General features: G+C 44.1%; 1 protein-coding gene across 2 annotated transcripts in view; it reads left to right on the forward strand.

The window, feature by feature from the left end:
- The first annotated feature begins 3,275 nt into the window (after positions 1-3,275).
- Positions 3,276-20,289, forward strand: part of LOC142468958 (tropomodulin-3-like) — a 50,145-nt gene continuing 33,131 nt past the window's right edge. The window contains exon 1 of one of the 2 annotated variants that reach the window (XM_075575686.1): positions 3,276-3,393. Coding sequence is in view for 1 of the 2 variants with exons in the window: in XM_075575685.1 (XP_075431800.1) it covers positions 18,242-18,288 (47 nt within the window). In the remaining variant the exon portion in view is untranslated. Of the gene's footprint in view, positions 3,394-18,201; positions 18,289-20,289 lie in introns of those variants that run through there. The other variant, XM_075575685.1, reaches the window with a different exon arrangement.

The raw sequence follows: 20,289 nt of genomic DNA on the forward strand, positions 1-20,289 counted from the left end.
GCATTGAAGCAGCTGTAGGTAGATCATTAATGAAGACTGATAAGAGAAAGGGGCCCCATAACAGAGCCTTGCGGTACCCCACAGGTGACATCCAAGGGGTTGGAGTTAGAGCCCGAGATAGACACATATTAGGATCTACCCGATAGGTAGGAGTGAACCAACTTAAAGCATGTTCCACTATTCTAGAGCACTGGAGCTTGTTAAACAAGATAACATGATCAACAGTATCGTAAGCCTTTGAAAAATCTAGGAATATTGCAGCAGTAAATTGTCTAGGTTCCATTCCACAATGGATCTCATTTCAAACTTTTAGGATAGTTACCATGGAGTGTTGGGGGCGAAATCCAGATTGGAGTTGGTTAAGTAAATTTGTCTTGGTATAGTAATCGCTTAATTGGGAGTGGACACATTTTCCCATGACTTTGGATAGTATTGGCTGAAGAGAGATTGGTCTGTAGTTGAAGATCATGTTTTTGTCCTCACTTTTGAAGACTGGGACAACTCTGGAAGTTTTCCAGGTATGTTGGATATGGCCTGAAGACAAAATAGAGTTTATTAGGGAGGCTCTTGACTAGAGACGGGCGAATCTGCCCAAATCTGTTTCCCCTATTTTCGCTGATGTTACCCCCAAAATCTGTTTTTCAGTGTAAAATCCGCAAACAGATTTGGGCGGTTTCAATCTGAGCGGATTCAACAAAAACCGCCATTGGATACAATCGATGGACGGATTGGTAGAATCCAATCTGCGGATTCAGCAATCCGTTGGCGGATTCATAACAATCCGCCAACTGATAGCGGAATCCGTGGAATGCATTGGTAATAATCATACAAAATCCGCAAAAAAACCACAAATCGCTCTTTTTTAGATCCTCTGAAATCCGCGGACCACAGGAACCAGCCGATCCAATGTGGATCCAAATCCACAAAAAAAAAATCGCCCATCTCTTCTCTTGGCAGGACGGGGAAAGACGCGCACTGAACTAACAACTAACGGTGGGAGACAAAGTAACGCCTTTAGGGGCGGGTGTTAGAGTATTTAGAGATGACAAGGCAATGTCCTAACTTTATTATTTTAATAATTTAGTAAGGCGACATCTATCGGAAAAGGTAACTATTACACGTAAAAATTGATGACATATTTATGACTGATTTCATTACAGTAATTTAAGTTCAGTCATTTCACGTCGAGGCACTAACATACGGGACAATTATTCATCCAGACAGACCTTTCCGGGACAAGTCAATGAAATAATGGACAATTCAGAATATACGGGACGTCTGGCAACCCTAATTTAGTTTCGAACTTAATGATTTATTAGTTCATTACATTGGTGGAGTGTGACACGCCTGATATAAAAATGGAACAATATTAACCCCTTCACTGCCAAGGGGACCTGCAATGCATTGCTTAGCAATGCAAGTGTGTTCAGTCCTATGCTAAATATGGTTTTAATATAATAATATATTATGAGGTAATGCTAAGCCTGTGATTGCAATACAAGGAAAGCCCTTGTAATGCTCATGTAATGGCAAGGGAGATTGCTAGGATACACCCTTTTCTCACTCACGATGCAACTAAAATCCTAATTCACCCACTCATTTTGTCCTGCCTCAATTACTGTAACCTTCTCCTGGTTGGCATTCACCTCCCCTGATTATCCCAACTCCAATCCATCCAAAAAAGCAGCAGCCAGACTCACTTCTTCACCTCTACTGCTCCACTATGCACATCCATACACTGGCTTCCCATCTCCTCAACAATTACATTTAAAACCGTAGCTCTGACTTACAAAGATCTCAACTACTCTGCCCCCCCCCCTTACTTCTCAGCCCTTGTCTCCAATTATACCCCTAGACGCCCCCTCTGTTCTGCCCACGACCTCCAATTATACCCCTAAACGCCCCCTCCGTTCTATCCACGACCTCCGTCTTTCCTCCCACCGTGTTACCTCCTCTCACTCCCGCCTATAAGACTACTCCCATGCTGCCCCCTCTCTGGAATTCTCTGCGGACGTATTTGTGTACCCCTAACATACACCTCCTCTACAACCCTATTGGGGCCAGTTGTACGCACGTCACCAGCGTGGCATCGCACGGCGTCTCGTTACCATGGTAACGCGGCGGCACGACGTCCTTTGACGTAGCACCGGCACGGTTGCCACGGCAACAAGACGCCGTGGGACGTCGGTCGTGACGTCCGCGGCGTCATTTGACGCTCGATTTTTGAAGGAGGCGCAGGGCGGCAGAACGGAGGCGGCCGGCAGAGGCAAGACAGAATACAGCTGGGGCTCGGATTTGAAGTTTCGCCTAGGGCGCATGAAAGCCCTGCGCCGGCCCTGTCCTGAGGCACACCCCATCCCACAACTAGCAGCCAGTTTACCTTCTGTTTCAACATTGCCCCTTATTCCTTCTAGAGTGTAAGCTCTCAGGATCAGCGCCCTCATTACCTTCTGTATCTGGTTGCTCTTATTTGTCCTTATTTGGCATGACATTCTGCTTATGTAATTTACATCTCCCTGTAACCCCATTGTACTACGCCGTGGCGTGTGCTGGCACTTTATGTATGTATCTACAGTATATCTTTACATAGCACCATCCGTGTACACAGCGCTTCACGGCAGTAACACACGTGACATAATAATAGAACACATAATGGGAACAAAAAGCACTTGAGACATAAAAGTAACATTGGGAAAAGGGAGTCCCTGCCCCGAAGAGCTTGCAATCTATTTTAAGCGGAAAGTAGGCAGAACGCACAGAGGCAGTAGGAGGGTGTTCTGGTAAGTGTGTGCTGTATAAATAAACAATAATATTTATATAGTGAAGAGAAATACATAGTTACCAAGTTACCAAAAAAAAAAAAAAATATATATATATATAATACACACACACACACACACACACACACACACACACACACACACACACACACACACACACACACACACACACACACACACACACACACACACACACACACACACACACACACACACACGTTATGGTGGCACACAGTAATATTTCATATATAACACTGTATAAATCAGAAAGGGAGACATACTATAATAGATCAATTGTCTTTAAAAATGTAGGTGTATAAATAAAAAGCAGCGATACTCTTTACTGCTATAGCATTTTGCCTGCCCTAACCAAAGCAGATCTGAGATATAATCTCGGGTGTGCACACCTTAGGTCATATGTGATTGGCTACATCTGTCACACACATTCCAGAGGGGTGACTACTGCAGACTACAACCCCCAGACTCCCTTGCGCGCGGTGATCAGGGAGTGGCTGCGCATGCGCTCTGCTGCAGCCAGAGCAGCTTCAGCTCAGTAGCTGGTGGGTGCTGTCGGATTCCTGGCGGGTCTCCCCTTGGGCTTGTGAGTTAAGAGGTAGGTATATGATTGTGTTGCTCTCTGGAGCGGTGTATTCTTCTGAGCTGTGAATGGTACTAGGCAACTTTGTATCCTGGCTTCAGATATTTAAAGCACAGCAAAGATCAACTTGTATTCAGGTGCCTGACTTTACCCAGGAAGTCTGCAGAGGAAGGAGGCAGCCAGCTTGTTACATGTAGCAAGACATCCTGGGTTACATTGTGTACCTGGGGATCCTTGCCTTTCAGGGTGTCTATCCAGGCAAATACCTGGGACTTGGACACAAAAGTGTATCTCTTGCCAGGAATAACCCATTTAAGCAGCAGGGAGAGGTAGGAGTTGCTCCTTGGGGCGTGTGTCCCATATTTACACAGCAATCTGAAGTTTCAGGTTTCGTGATTCACTGAAACAAGTGATTTGTCTTTCTGACTTCCTATGATATAACAGATGAGCACCCAGCTTTCAGGGAGTCCAGATAAGTGGGGCCAGTGGTGGGTGTATGTGACACATGTCAGACAGGGGTGGGGGCAGGTTGGGGTGTGGACACTGTATGCGGCAGCTCTTTTAGAAGTGGTAAGGTAACATTTATGGGGAATCTATACTAATAAGTTTGTTGTTGTACAACGTTGCTAGTTTTACGTAGCACTTTACAGACATTTTGCAGGCACTGGTCCCTGCCCCGTAGAGCTTACAATCTATGTTTTTGGTGCCTGAGGCACAGGGAGAGTGACTTGCCCAAGGTCACAAGGAGCCGACACCAGGAATTGAACCAGGTTCCCCTGCTTTAAACTCTATGCCGGTCACTGTCTTTACTCACTGAGCCGCTCCCTTTCCCTTAATGACCTAAAAGCTTAAAATATGCTAAATCAAACTGTTACATACATTAGATTGTAAGCTCTTCGGGGCATTATCTTGCTATTTACTTGAGCGTATTCCCATTGTTTGTACTTTAAGTTGTATTGTACATTTTGTAACGCTCAACGTAAACTGTGGCGCTAAATAGAATGATACACGATTAATAGGGAGACACCACCAAAGGGAAAATAAATCGTTTCAAATGTGTTAAGAAAATGCAGGGTTTTTAAATGGTTGCTGACGTTTTAGGTGGTAATGGGTTACAGATCTCGCCTTCTCCCCATCTCTTTCTCTATTCTCCCTTCCTGATCCCACCATGGTTTCTAATATTACTTCTATCCTTTATAGTATAGGGGTGCAGTTTGTTATTTGATCCTTTTTCATGATGCCAATATGTGACCTTAGAATTAACCGGATTGTCATTATCACTAATTATTCCGGTTGTGAGATTGACAATAGTGCCCTCCGAATTCTTCTCTGTATGCACCCAGCAGCACCAGTTTGAGTGTCAGTGTTACCAGGTACTCACTCACTCACTCGCAGCCAGTGCTAACATTGTATGCCTAGATCCCAAAAGCTCTGTTTTAAGTGACTCCGCGTCACAATAACCTAACTTAACATTATCTTCAAAGGCTAATAACATAACATTGTCATGAAAGAGCATAGCGTTGCCTATAATGGTTGTTGGGTTAAAATCCTCTTTTGCACATCATGATCACTAACCTCGCATATCCACTTAGAGTATGCTGTGGGATAACGCAGCTACTTGGGTTACGTTGGATAAGTCTTATCTAAACTCGGCGTTACTCCCATCTAGGACCTGGAAAAGGGGCTTTGGAGGAGGACTCTACCATTTTAGTAGAGTACCCAATGACTTGTATACCTCCCAAAACATACAACATGTGGAGATATACCTGGGAGCACACCTGACATACCCCCCCGCCCCCTACAAACAAGGCAGGGGGAGATGGTATGTGGCGGCAGGCCTCTGCATACAGAAGCCGGTAGAGGAATCGGCAAGGCAGGGGAGGAGCGCCCTCTAGCAGTCTGACCCGGAAGTCTTTATAACCTCCAGGGTCTGCTGCCACAGCTCCTCTGCCGGCTGCTCCTCTGCCGGCAGCTCCTCTGATTATCGAGAGAGAGATGGTGATTAGAGAGAGGATGGGGGAGGGAGAAAAAAAAATTACAGCAGTATTAATATTAATGGGGGGGGGGGCCTAATGTCCAGCTATGCCACTGATAAAGGCCATTGTTTTTTCATTTATTGGCTTTGAAGATACGCATTAACCTTGGGGAATATAAAGTCTGTTACTGCTTTAGGTAACATCACAATATGAGTCCTGGTTTAATGATGCTTTGTGGCTCTAGTCCTTGGTATTTTAACATAGTGTTTAGTAGAGGTGTCACCTGTCTGAAATAAAACCATACATCTGACCAAGGTGTAGGCATCTTGTACATCTCTGTACACAAATATGGCTTGCTCCACTGAGCGCATGGAAAACAATATATTGAGGTCTATATCATTGGAAAATACATTTTTGATAAATCATATATTTAAAACTGCAGACCAATAAAATACATGTTGGCTTTTTTTTTAAACTAAATCAATTCTGTGCTATGAGAAAATACTTGTAGCATTTCTTTTTAAACCACTGTGAATTACATATTTAATGTTATAATATAAGCCTTTTTTGTTTCTATAGCAACCATTTACAAAGTCATATCCCCTTCCGCTTCTGAAACAGGCTCTGGCACACCCATATTTGAGCCCTGCTCTCTATCTAGCAGTGCACCAATTATATCTAGTGACTGGCTGGTCACATGATCATCCCCACAGAACTTTGCATCTTTGGTCCTCTTCTGCTGCACCGACAGCCATTTAGTGAACCCCCGAACCTAATCTTCGCCAATTGATCACAGGGGAACGGATCAATCGGCAACTTAACTAATTACTTTAATTTCATCATTGTGTGGATTGTATTCATGCACATGTTAAAGGGGAAACAATTAAATATAAAAAAACGGCAGCTTGAAGATAAAAGCTCATTGTAGATTTACTGCTGTCCATTAATGGTGTGGCCATTAAAAGTGGATTTTATCTCATTCCTAGCGATGAGTGTGAAAAATAGAAAGGAATACTTCCGATCGTTTTGTTGAATTAGAAAGGGGGAAAAAAGAGGGGGGAAAATAGAGAAGATGCTTTCCATTGTTATTTGGTTTTTTTATCCTCCCTCCCACATCCAAACAAACACAAAATACAGCCGCAGTGTGTTGTGTACTTCATCCATCGAGCACCTGACGGGTACAATTTCCCTGTTTACACAGTTGAGTTGAGTAACTCTTCCAGTTATCTGTTCCAGTTCTGGGAGTGTCAGGTAGCAAAGGGGTGCTCAACTCCTGTCCTCAAGCTCCCCCTGCCAACAGGTGTGGTTTTCAGGATATCCCTGCTTCAGCACAGGTGGCTCAATCAGGGGCTCAGTCTTCAACATTTATGGGGACTGAGCCTCTGACTGAGCCTCTGACTGTGCCTCTGACTGTGCCTCTGACTGTGCCTCTGACTGTGCCTCTGACTGTGCCTCTGACTGTGCCTCTGACTGTGCCTCTGACTGTGCCTCTGACTGTGCCTCTGACTGTGCCTCTGACTGTGCCTCTGACTGTGCCTCTGACTGTGCCTCTGACTGTGCCTCTGACTGTGCCTCTGACTGTGCCTCTGACTGTGCCTCTGACTGTGCCTCTGACTGAGCCTCTGACTGAGCCTGACTGTGTCTCCTGTGCTGAAGCTGGGATATCCTGAAAATCTGACCTGTTGAGGGGGTTTGAAGACAGGAGCCGAGTACCCCTGACGTAGCACATTGCACTGAACACTTTTATGAAGACACAAGGCTTGCTACACACGTGACGTTTTCTACGTCTAAACGAGATTAAAGAGAATGTGGCGAAGTCTTTAACAAAGAGCCAATTTCTGTGAAAACCCAGCGTGATGCAAAGTTGTCTCTGACATGAAGGTCATAACAAGACTGAGAAAATCAGCTGATACCACGTGAATTCGTAGCAAGAAGTTAAACTTCCAATGCAAATTCAGAATAAAATTGGTATGATCAAAACTAGTTTGACGTGTTTAAAAGTGATGTTTACAGTTTCCGCAGCAGTAAGTACTGTCAAAGTATACCTGCGCACTTGGGAGTTATTGATCTATCTCGGTGTATATCTATCTATCTCGTGTATATCTATTTATCTATATCGGTGTATATCTATCTCGAGGTGGATATCATTTTTTTTTTTTTTATTTATTATTTTTTTAGGTTTTTCTCTGGAAATGTAAAATGGCTACAAAATCAAAAACTGGTGAAATCAGAGAAAATTACATTTTATTAGAAAAAAAAGTCGAATGCAACCAATCCCGTAATGCAACAAAGTATGTTACTAGTTCAAACTCCTTTTCTCTGATTACTTTAATTAGTTAATTTGTTAAAACTCTAACATCGAAGCCCCTTCTATATGTTTGTTTTTGTTTTATGAACATTTTCCCCTCCCCAGCATGCCGTGGGTTAAAGCCCCGAGTTGAGTCTTCTGTTAGCTGTGCTGTATAAGTCTGAACTGAACTAACTTGTTGGAGTGGTTGCACATGTCTGGATTCACTAAGCGCTGGTGCGGTTTCCGGCATTGACTGCTGTAGACTTGAATGGCCGTGAGCGCCTCCATGGGGTGCGATACTCCGTTGCTTCGTGCATCACCTCCGTAGGTTCCTTTTGGGCATTATATTTGGGTAAAGATTGGTAGATTGTGCAGGTCGTTATCAATGGCGGAGGTCCTTGTCTTTTTATACTATGACCCATACTGTATGTACCAAGCAGTCGGCCAGAAAGTGTCGTATTTAACATGGACCTATATCTCTTGCTGGGTGTTGTCTTTATCTAGTTTAATAATAGGATTTTCAAGTAAACAAAAATTACCTTTTTTTGTTAAGCTGTATCTTCCTCTTTCAGTGTGTGTGTGTGTGTGTCTGTGTGTGTGTGTGTACAAACACATATCTTTATACATCTGTACTTGCACAATCCTTGAAACCAGATGTTTCTCTGCTTTTTAATGGAATTCAGCACTGTAATGGAATTCTTGCTTTGTAATGCATGACAGGTCCTGTGACAGTGAGGAGTTGAGGGTTAAAGGGACAGTCTTGCCTTGTATGACAGTGAGAGAAGGACCCTTGTATGTCTAGAGCAGGGATGGCCAGCTCCAGTCCTCAAGGGCCACCGACAGGTCAGGTTGTAAGGATATCCCTGCGTCAGCAGAGGTGGCTCAGTCAATGACTGATGCCACCTGTGCTGAAGCAGGGATAACCTTAAAACCTGACCTGTCGGTGGCCCTTGAGGACTGGAGTTGGCCATCCCTGCTGTAGTAGATTAAATGTATCTAAAATGTTCAGGTAACATAGGTATTTAACCCTTTGAGGGGCTGCGGGCCAGAGTTCCATGGCCACTCCAGCGCTCTGATCATGTGACCGGTCACATAATGGCGCCATCACTTATAACGGAATAGTGAGGAGCCATCCCCCTTCCATCTGCCATCAGTTTAGATTGCGTCCCAGCGCAGGATGGGTTCTCCCCTAAGAAAATTAGCATTTTGGCGGGGGGGGGGGGGGGATTGGGGGAACATAGCTACTACTTGATGGGGCACTTAGGTGCCCAAAACCCATGACTTCGTAGCTACATCCTAGAGCAGGGGTGCTCAACTCCAGTCCTCAAGCCCCCCCCCCCCCCCCCCCGACCAGGTTTTCAGGATATCCCTGCGTCAGCACAGGTGGCTCAATCAGAGACTCAGTCGAAGACCGTTACTTTAAGGGGAAATTATTATTTTTAAGAGGGCCAATTACATGAAGTTTAAAAATAGACCCGCTAAATTGAACTGCCCCCTGTAAAAATGCAATCCCACATAGTTGGCCATTTGAATAGGGGAAGTATTTATCAATCAAGTGTTTTCTTTCACTTTACCCCACCCTGTCCTTCTCAGAGAACAATAAAGTTAAGGAGAGGGGGGGTGCCTCTGGCTTATCAGTGCTTGCTGATCACACAAAAGGAAGCAGCCAGAGGAAATCAACACCCTCCCAAGACGAACGTGTAAAAAAATGACAATAATATCATATTTGGCTAAAAATGTGCATCAGTTACCCAGATGAGACTTAAGGGGCAGATGCGTGTGTGCGTACATCCTATCCATCATTAATTTCAGCTCCAGGGACGAATTAGGTGCCGGTAGCTTCTCTCAGCTACCAGGGTACACAATATGTTAGCTCTTCAGCGATTTCCTGGCCTGCGGACCAATAGGAAGCCATGATGTCATCGGTGCGGCTTCCTATTGGCCCGTGTGACGCGGGAGTTTCAAACTTGAAAGCTCTGCTTGCTGAGCCGGAGCAGCTACCGGCACCTACTTCGGAGGCATGTATCTCCAGAAGTAGGGGGTCCCCACCGCTGAAATGAATGGGGTTCAGCTCCAGACACTCCCGGCTCCAATTCTATATATTTAGAAAATGGAAAAAAAAAACACCCTTTAAAAAGAAAAAAAATGCCGTCTTGTAATTACTCCTTTTTAAACATGTCACTGGACTGAGGTCACTTTGGTCCTAGAAGGGATTGCCCCTTTAAGAGGCGAAGAAGAACTGATGGAAGGAATGACTTGCACACAATTTGACCCAAACTGGGAGGTTCTAAATATAGCATGTTAGATCATGGCTCTGCCGCCCAGCACAGAGGGCCACTCCATCAGGCTTAGCTGCTTACGGAAGACGCCAAAAACATCTGGAATGAGGAAGGCCAGTCGGCATGTTACTCATTACGGATCACTCCGGCTTTCTCGCACCAATGAATGCAAATGATCGGCAGACATTCCTGTTGGTCTATTATTGACGATTGTTTCACTTGGCAATCGTTTTGGATCTTTTATTCGGCACTGTGAATTAGGGACCCAAACTTGGTATCCTGTGAAGTAGTCATCCCTGTGCTGGAGGATATTTTAGACCTAATGTATTTAAGTTAGAGCTAATCTGTTCTCCAACACGGAGAAGTGGCTTCTGAGCATGTTGTAGAGAGGCCTTTTGTTTCTTGGGAAATGACTGCAGTGAAATAGCTTTAATATGGAAAAAATACCAAAAATGTTTTAATGGCTTTGTGGTAAAAACTGACTGCTTGATCACTAAAACATAAATTATTTGTGGGTGTTTATACCTTTTTTGAGGAAGTTACAGTAAAAAGGTTAATATATTTTTCGATTTTTAGTTTTTTTTTTTAATCTTCCAAAAATAAATTAAACCAAACATGTGACATGTAACGTATTGGCTCTTCGCAGCTTTATGGCGAGAGGGGGTCTACAACACTTTGTACAGCAATGGAGTTGGTCATCCCTGTGTAGTTTTATAAGCGCAAGAAAACTGAATCCCTAATGCTACTGACCCAGATATGACGGGGTTCTCCTAAAGGCAAAGTAAAAAAAAAACATTTAGAAGTAGAAGGGACACAAACACACACACACATACACACACACACACATACACACATACACACATACACACATACACACATACACACATACACACATACACACACACACACACACACACACACACACACACACACACATACACACATACACACATACACACACACACACACACACACACACACACACACACACACACACACACACACACACATACACACATACACACACACTATAATTAGCAGAGTTCAAGGGCCAACCCTTCACGGGGCCCAAGTTGAGATTGCGAAATATGCTCTCGGGGAGAGAGCAGCAACGTCAAAATCTGTGTCAGAATTGAAGTTGAAATATGATGGGTTCCTTGAAGAAAAGCAGATATTGGTTCCAGAAAGCTGTAGCGTATGTTAAGAATTTATAACAAATTGCATTTCTTTAGTAGTAAGGATAGAGCAGCTGTAATAATCCCTTTTTAATACAGCATTCTCTGATTGTTTCCTCGTGGGTATCACTGTTTGGCATCTTGTTCATTGGCTACCATGCAACTTCTTCTTCTGGTGCGTCCTCCCATAGTAGCACAGTCTATGGGAAGAGACCCCTACTTCATATAGGTAGGGATCGTTCCGCCTGTGTTATTCCAGAAAACCAAGCAACGTGTGGACAAAGTCCTGCAAGGTTTACAACAACACGGATGGATTGTATACTGGCAAAAAAAGCCAGACATATCTTCACAAGACGTCACCTTTCTATGTGTGCGTTTCAACCTGCTATACGGCAAAGTATTCTGAAAAGAATACAGACAATGACTACATTCGCAAAGACAGCCAGAGTCCGAATTCGGCACAGGAGAAAGCTGTGTGGGGCTTCATGGTCACGGCAACAGACACAGGACAGTAGACAAGGTTACACATGTAGCCTTTTCAAAATATATTTTTTTAAATAATTACAGATAGAGGAATATTCTATCATGGGAAGTAAACCCCTCCCCTTAGGCTGTGTCCCCGCTGGTGCTGACCACGCTCATGCTTGAGTGGAGACGTCACCAACTCTAAGCATGAGCGCCGGGTGTCCTGTCTATTTTGCAAGCAGAAGCAGTGGGGGGAGGCATTGTGTGCTTCAAAGTCACCTTTTTTTTGGTCTCAAGCGGCAAGCTTGGGATAGCGTGTCTGCACGCGAACCGCGTGAGCGGGGATGTCAACATAGAGTACAGGAAGTAAATGCAGCGAGCGTTCAGCACCAGCGGGGACACAGCCTTAACCTGGTGGGAACAGGAGTCAATCCTCTTGTGTAGTGTTTACCAACCAGCGTTCCTAGGAATCCTTGGGTTCCCCTGGCATCCCTAAAGGGTTCCCTGCAATTTCCAGGTCATTTGAAAATTGTACCAAATACAGAAGAATTAACTATGCATCTGATCTCAGACGCGCTATTAGAGAGGGTTGGGGTTCCTTATAATGCATTTGATCTCAGACATGCTATTGGAGAAGGTTGGGGTTCCTTAGTGCGTCTGAGATCAGATGCATTGTAAGGAACCCCAACCTTCTCTAATAGTGTGTCTGAGATCAGATGCATTGTATTAGAGAGGGTTGGGGTTCCTTACAATGCATCTGATCTCAGACATGCTGATAGAGAGGGTTGGGGTTCAACAAAATTTCACAATATAAGTATAGGGTTCTTTAACCAAAAAAAAGTTGGAAACCACTGCTCTAGTGGGATGCCACTAGAAGGAGGAGACTGGATCCAGAGACTCAACAGGCGCAAGTCAAACTATGCGAGGACCGCTTGCCTATAAATCACATATATATATATATATATATATATATATATATATATATATATATATATATATATATATATATATATATATATATATATATATATATATATATATATATATATATATATATATATATATAAAAGCAGTATTACATGGACTGAGAGCAAGTTATCAGAGTTTCAACCAAAAACTAATACCGCCTTTTTGCCTGCGATTTATCATATCTAAAAATACAAGGAGGTACAATAAGTTTGATATTGATACGTGAATTATTGTGCATCGTAGTTGGGTCAGACAATAACTTGGAAGCTACCTCTGCAGAGTATACGGTATGGTATAGCAAATTGGATTTGTTGAAGTTGTTGTGAAATCCTGCCTGGAAAGTGAGAACTCAATGAAGATGTTTGCTCAAATTTGTCAACGGAGTACGCTAGATATAGACTTCATGGCCACAAAGTACAACTAGATAGAAACCAGATTCTTTACTCGGTTCCAAAAAAGATTGGCTTGGTAAACACGTATTAGTTTCAGTGGCAGCTCCAGCTGACGCATGGTTTTCCTCCAGTACCGTTGATCCCACGAGTGCTCAGAAAAAAAAAGTCTGGTAGAGCTGTAATTTTGATAGTACCCAATTGGCCATGATCTGGCTAGCCAGACCTCTTGAAAATGTCACTTGCCCTCCTCCCCCCTCCATTGAAACGTTCATGAATCCCAAATCGTCTTTTTCGAAGAACAGACTGGCATCCTGAGCCAAACGTGTGGAGGGGAAGGCCTGGCTGCTAAGCAGGACATTTTATTAAGTGTTAGCTACTCAATTAAAGGTGGTAAACACCCTTTTAAAATCTAGAGAGCCATCTACAGCTAATGCATTCTGTAGAGAGTGAGGCACATGGATCCCTACAAAGTTTCCATACTATTAATTATGTTTTTTTTCCAATCTGGAATGGAAAAGGGGTTGAGTCAATGTTCCTTTTAAAGGATACAGGTTTCAGCATTAGGGGCGTTACTGGCAGAAGTGTGTGGCACTCTGTTAGCACAACACCACGTAATAAGGTTCATAATGCCAATCCATAAGATATAGCCAACATTTATACAACCAATACCAACTTGGGTTCTATTGCTGGTAGTAAGGATGCGGAGGAGTCTGCCATAAAGAAACGAGTACTGTTTGCCTCTTGATATGGCAGTGAAATAAAAAATAAAACCCTATACGTTTTCTTACACGTTTGAACGCAGATAATAAAACATTATAATCTTATACATTAATAAAAATAAATACATGTATGTTTCAGATCACTTCATCAGTGGGAGTAGTACTTCATATAATTTTACTTAGTCTTTCATTAAAAATTCACAGCAGCAGCCGGAATGAAACTTTTTGCAGCGATTTTTCTCCCTGATCTCTGCTCCCTGCTGAGCTGGAGATTTAAGAGGCAGTGAATCACAATGAAGAATGTATCCATGTTTATTTACTTACAGACCTTAATTACGAAGTGACCTCATCCTGCAGCTCTGGAATTATTTTACTTCTCTTGTAAAATCTTTGGGATGAGGCCTTGTGAAGGTTCTCAGTCCCATGTTCTGATATATCCAACCCAGTGTTATTTATTTTTGGTTAAGGAACCCTATAATTAAATTGTGAGGAACCGCGACCCCCTCTAATAGCGCGTCTGGGATCAGATGCATTGTAAGGAACCCCAACCATCTCTAATAGCGCGTCTGAGATCAGATGCATTGTAAATTCTTCTGTATTTGGTACAACTTTCAAATGACCTGAAAATAGCAGGGAACCCGTTGGGGACGCCCGGGGAACCCAAGGTTTTCTAGAAGGGAATGGGACATTTGGCTGCAGGGTTCTGCAGGACATTTTGAAGATGGCAGAACGGCCTGGCTAGACACTGTAGAGGTCCCACATGGGACATTTAAACATGCAGTTGGAGCAGGCGGTGGGGCGCAGCAGACCCGGCTTGTCGGGTGTGTGGAGCGGACAACACCGGCTGCGTTTTTGGTTGCGGCCAAACATCCTAAACGTCCTAGGAAGCCCTGTTGAAAAGCACTGTCCTGCACCATAATGATGTGATCTTAGGACAGCAGTGTGCAAACTGGGGGGCGCGAGATTGTCTGCGGGGGGCACAGGATTTACAGAGGCCCTGCGCGCTTCCCGAAGGCATTTAAATTAAGTGCCGGGGAAGCGGTGAAGGCCTCTGTAAACTGCACTTACCATGCTACTGGCAACGTGACGCCGGAGCCAAAGTAAGAGGGGGGGGGGGGCGCGGAGAGAGGGGGGCAGGTGGCGCAGGTAAAAAAGATTGCGCTCCCCTGTTTTTCGACATCCAGTCCCATTGAGTAGGATACTACTAGGAAATTGATAATATAATTGTTCACATTGCCATCATTTGTATGGCAAAACAGGTGTGTACAGAAGAACATCCAAAAAATACCCAGAGATTATAATCAGATTTAGTGCCTTGTTGCTTTTTTGTTACAAAACGTATTAATTACTTGGAAGCGCACACACAGCATCTGGAGATAATCCGCTGATTAAGTCCGGCTTGTTACATAGTCACTATTTGTTTTAATTTCCGTTTGTAAAATGCATCAAGGGCACTTGTAGCCAGACGAGGAACTGAAGTCATTTCTCCCTCTCTAGGAATCCTGGGCTTCCCGGGGAACGCACACACAGGTTTTACTAACTGACATCGTTTCGGTCGCAGCAAAATGAGGTCCGGTTTTAAGCATAAAGTTGAAAGAACTGTTCCCAAACTTTATTAACCCATTTATCAACTCCAGTCTAGCCCAACCACTCCCACCCCCGCCCAAACAGGTCTGGTTTTTAGGATAACCCAGCTTCAACACAGGTGGCTCAATCAGAGGCTCCTGTGCTGAAGCTGGGGCTGATTGAGCCATCTGTGCTGAAACAGCAACATCCTGAAAACCTGACCGGGTGGGAGTTGAGGACTGGAGTTGAGGACTGGAGTTGAGGACTGGAGTTGAGGACTGGAGTTGAGGACTGGAGTTGAGGACCCCTGCTTTAGTGTATGTCAAGAAAAGTGCCACCTCAGGGGCCCTTATCACGTACGCCATTGCCCTTGGGAGGGGGAGACCCGGCCCAACGACTGGAATATATATATTACTGTAGCGTTGTAAGGGTTAACGTGGTTTGTTGTAAATACTGATGGTGCGTCGTCGTACTGCGGTATATGTTGGCGCCATACAACAAAAGAAAATATTGTTGCAGGTTAATTATTCGGCACCTTGAAGGAATTGTGCCTGTTTTCTCTACCCCCGTCGAACGCCAATGCGTTACCGGCCATCCTGGTAGCCAAAGGTATGGTAGGTTCTTATTGTCTTCCAAAAAGTTAGACGCCTTGGTTCACGGCATACTATGAGAAAGTGTTAACGCTCCCTGTTGGTCCCTAAACTGGATCACACAGTGGGCACCCCCTGACCAAGTTGGCTCAATCTCCAGCAGAGTCACCCCCTGTTTTGAAATGTTGCTGTGCGATGGCAACAGCCATTGTGACCCCTTTTCCTGGAATGAGTTGAGAGCAGTTTCCATTGAGCAGCTGGAAGTCTTTGGGATTAGACTGGGAGTGACGCTGGAATGTGACTTAATATCAGTTTGCTCACCCTCCCTTTTTCCAATTTATCCTCCTCCTGGGGATCTACAGCACTGGAAACTGACTGTAAAGAATTATAGGCGATAAATACCCTAAACAAGGCCCCAAGTTACTAAACATTTAACTATTTCAGGCATAGCTTATAGTGGGAGTGCTGAACACCAACCCCCAAAACAGGTCAGTTTTTCAGGATATCCCTGCTTCAGCACAGGTGGTTCAGAGGCCTTGTCCATGGCTAGCGGGAGCGCGACCGCGCGTCTTGTCTCCCGCCCGCTTACCTCTCCGGTGATTGATTGGACTGCATTTAAAGCGTCGGCGATGGGAAGGCGTGTCGGGGGGCGCGGCCGTGACGTTACGGAGTTGGTTCGAACCGCTCGCGTGATCCGGCCGTCGCGCAGGCAGAGACAACAATTTTGTCTCGCCACGCATTGGTCGCCTCGGCGCTCACGTGCACGTTATGCACATGCGCATAGGCCGCCATTGGTTTCAATTTGCCACTCGCGCCGTCGGAACCACTATGGACGCAGCCTAGGAAGCAAGAGCGATGGAAAAATAACAAGGCGAAAAATGGATAGTCGCATTATCTGCGTTGCGCTAACGGCGGATTTAAAACGTCACGCAAAGTCTGCGTTACATCACGACCTGGATATTGCAAATGGGAAACTGTAACTATAAAAATATGAAGGGTTTTAAATCCGTTCAGTGGTATTAGTTGCGGTTATTACTTGGTGCGTGATTTCTATGTCAAGTGCTGCGCTGATCTTGGGCAGTAAAAATGTTGTGAAGATAATTATTATATCCGCCCGCGGGCATAACGATGGGATTTAATCTCTGAGGCAGGATGGTGCAGGCATAGGATCTTCTTTTTTTTAAGATGTCAATCGCCTCGTTTTTGACCTATTAAAGCAGCAGTGTCCTCCCAGATTATTTTCCTTTTTGTAGGAGCAGCCCAAGCCGCCATTACATGAACCCCACCAAGCGGAGAGGCTACTCTCACCCCTATGGAGGTCTGTATGTTCAGAAGCAGGGGATCCCCAGAGCTGCAACTAATGAGATTAAGCTCCGCAGACCCCCTGCATCAAACCTATGTTAAAGAAAAGAAATGCCGCTTGGATTCCCTATTTAAACGCCACGCCCGCCCCCCCTGCCATTGTATTACCAGGATGCTAAACAAGGGGTCCCAAGTTAATTTGAGCCCGAGATACTAAAATAGTGTTTCAGTCCCCTCCCGGGGAAACAAAATGGCGGTTTTAACATCCTGCATTGCACAGGCCAATAGAAAGCCGCAGCGGCATCCATCCAGGGTTTAAGTAGCATTAAATGCCTGCACTACTGTTACCGGTAAATATCTCTGGATGCAGGGGGTCCCTGCAGCTGAAATTAACGCTGTTTAGTTCCAGAGACCCCCTTTGCTTCCCACCTTTTGTTCACTTTGGCTTATGCCGGATTGCAACTAATGGAGTTAACCCTTTCACTGGCACACAGGCCAGCAGCACTGGGTTAAATTTAGCTGTGAACTCTTTGTTCCCCCTCTCTTTCCCCCCCCCCCTCCTGCTTATAACTATCCCTCTCCCATCAGCAGTGCTTGTATTTCTGAATTCATGTCCCTGATAGAATCACAGAACACACCCTATTACCCACAATTGCCCTGACACGTATGGACAGCCCAACGTGTTGAGACAGGCGCTGGGTAAGAGCCAGCGTTTACCTGCCTTTGTCAATGGCCCTATTGTCCAAGTCCGACCTGTTCTCTTTGATGATGGAGCAGCTACCTGTAAAGCCGCCCCCCTATGTATAAGCCGCCCCCCTATGTATAAGCCGCCCCCAATTTTATTTCATGTTTCCTTGCACGTTTCCCTTTTTTGTTTTTTTTCTCTCCTCACTGGGAGAAGTGTTTGATATCAAATATGGCTCCTCTAAAGCTCTTCAATGCTGAAGGAGTCAGTCGTGCATTGCAGAGGAAGTAAACAGGCTGCCTATGGCAGCAATAGGGTTAATAGGTTTTGTGTGTTTTTGTTAGTGATGAGCAGCAAAAAGGCTCAAATCATAAGATAACGCAAGGAAAGTGTTCATTTGCATGTCATTACCCAGAATCCCTGGCTGCAGTGGAACCACGGTTTGCTAAGCGATAATGGGGGAAAGACAGGGTTGCAGACCTGTGAGACATGCGAATGCACCGTAAGTGATATTTTTATTTACAGAAATCTCCTACGTTTTTATTCCACATCTCCTCCTTGAAAACCAACTTTTAAATGTTGGTCCGTGTCACTTACAGAGCAGGGGGCGGTGTTTCACCGGAGGAACCACTGTTCTAAGTATCGTTAACGAAACAAATCCAAGGCAAAACAGGGGCGTTCAGGCCGGAGTGAGGCTGATCCAAGCGGTTCCCCAGAGGTTGTGGTTCCTGGTTCAAGTATTGTAAAAAAAATAATAAATGAGCAGTACAGGTTTTTGCTTTAAAAAGAATATGTATTTGGAGCAGACAAGGTGGGAAGGGGCTTTAAAGAGGCAATCTAAGCAGATTTTAAAAAATTATTTTTTTAATGAGGCCATTGATTAAAAAAAAGGTAAACTAATTACCTAAGCTGCCGATCGATTTTGTTCTCCCGTGATCGATCAGCAAAGATCCTGCTTCCCAGGGTTCACTAAATGGCCGCCTTTCTGTTTCAATCAATCCTTCAGTCAGTATAACTCAGCAGCTACAATGTATCCTTATATTACTAAGGTAACAATATCTATTGTTACAGTTTGCAGCTCAAACTGCTGGGAATATTGGCAACAAATAATCACAAACGGGAAAGTGTTGCAAAGATCTTGCACTGCTGGGGAGGTGGGATAAAACCTGCTATAGAAATCATAGGATGCTCAGTGTATTAAAACTCGTTAAAAATGGCATCAAGTTGAATTTGAAAAGAAAATAAAGCCGGAAGTATTATCTAATACTACAGAACCGATTTATTATGGCTTGTTGATTTGCTTCTTTAACCTCCCAAATTATTAGTTTTTGTGTATGGCAGAGAAGGGGTTATGTGTATGGCAGAGAAGGGGTTACATTGTTGCATTCCAAGATCCCAACCCTTGGCTTCCAGTACACTTTGTTATTGGCTGCAGGAAAGGGTTTCCTCGTTAGATACCGTTCTGGTGAGTGTGTTTAATGTTTCCAGTGTTACAGCGAACAGGAAATAGCCCCCTCATCTCCCGCTATTTCGGAAGCCCATGGATTTACATTTATTTCATGTGCTGTGCAAGTTATTTATCAGACTTCACAACCTTGACTTTTTTTAAATGAACTACAATGTATTGTGTTGTCCGAACAAAGGCGCTTTAAAAAGGAAGTTCCATTCTCCGGTGTGACGGAACGTAGACCCAGATTTAATAAACGGGGCTAAGACTTAGAACGCCTTATACAGGGTGTCCACACAAAGAGGCATGGAACTCCTACAAGTAAATACACTGTGCCCATTTTTTAGTGTGGACCCCCCTAAGCGAATGGAATTAAAGTCCTCTGGGCCTTAACATGTAAAAATACATTTATTTTTTGATAAGCCTTAATGCATTTGCTTTATCTGTTTATTTATGTAAATGTATGTAGATGCACACGGTATTTTTTGAGGATATGTCAACGTTATTGCCGTTATTGCGGTAAGGCACTGTATCTCACAATACTGCAACTCACGGCTCTATTGTATAATATTACAAATTGCATGATACCGCGTTTCTGCTGACGCATGTTTTAGAATGCAGTGCGAACTGACGGGCTTTTTTCCCCCCTCTCTTTTTAATATGTGCATCAATACAATCCACACAATAAGTAATTAGCGAAGTTGCCGATCGATCCATTCTCCTGTGATCGATCAGAAAAGATTTGGCTCGGGGGTTCACTAAATGGCTGTCAGTGCAGCAGGTGAGGACCGAAGATGCAAAGTTTTGTGGGGAAGATCATGGGACCAGGCAGTCACTAGATACAATTTTGTGCACTGCTAGAGAGAGTAGGGCTCAAAAAGGGGTGTGCCGGAGCCTGTTGAGGAAGAGGAAGGGGATGTGACTTTGTAAATGGTTGCTATAGAAACAAAAAATGCTTGTTGCATTAGAACACATTAAAAATGTCATTCACAGTGGTTTAAAAAAAATTCTACAAAATATTTTCTCATAGTACAGAACTGATTTATTAAAAAAAAC

The sequence above is a fragment of the Ascaphus truei genome, chromosome 18, assembly GCF_040206685.1.
Source record: "Ascaphus truei isolate aAscTru1 chromosome 18, aAscTru1.hap1, whole genome shotgun sequence".
Classification (NCBI taxonomy): Eukaryota; Metazoa; Chordata; class Amphibia; order Anura; family Ascaphidae; genus Ascaphus; species Ascaphus truei.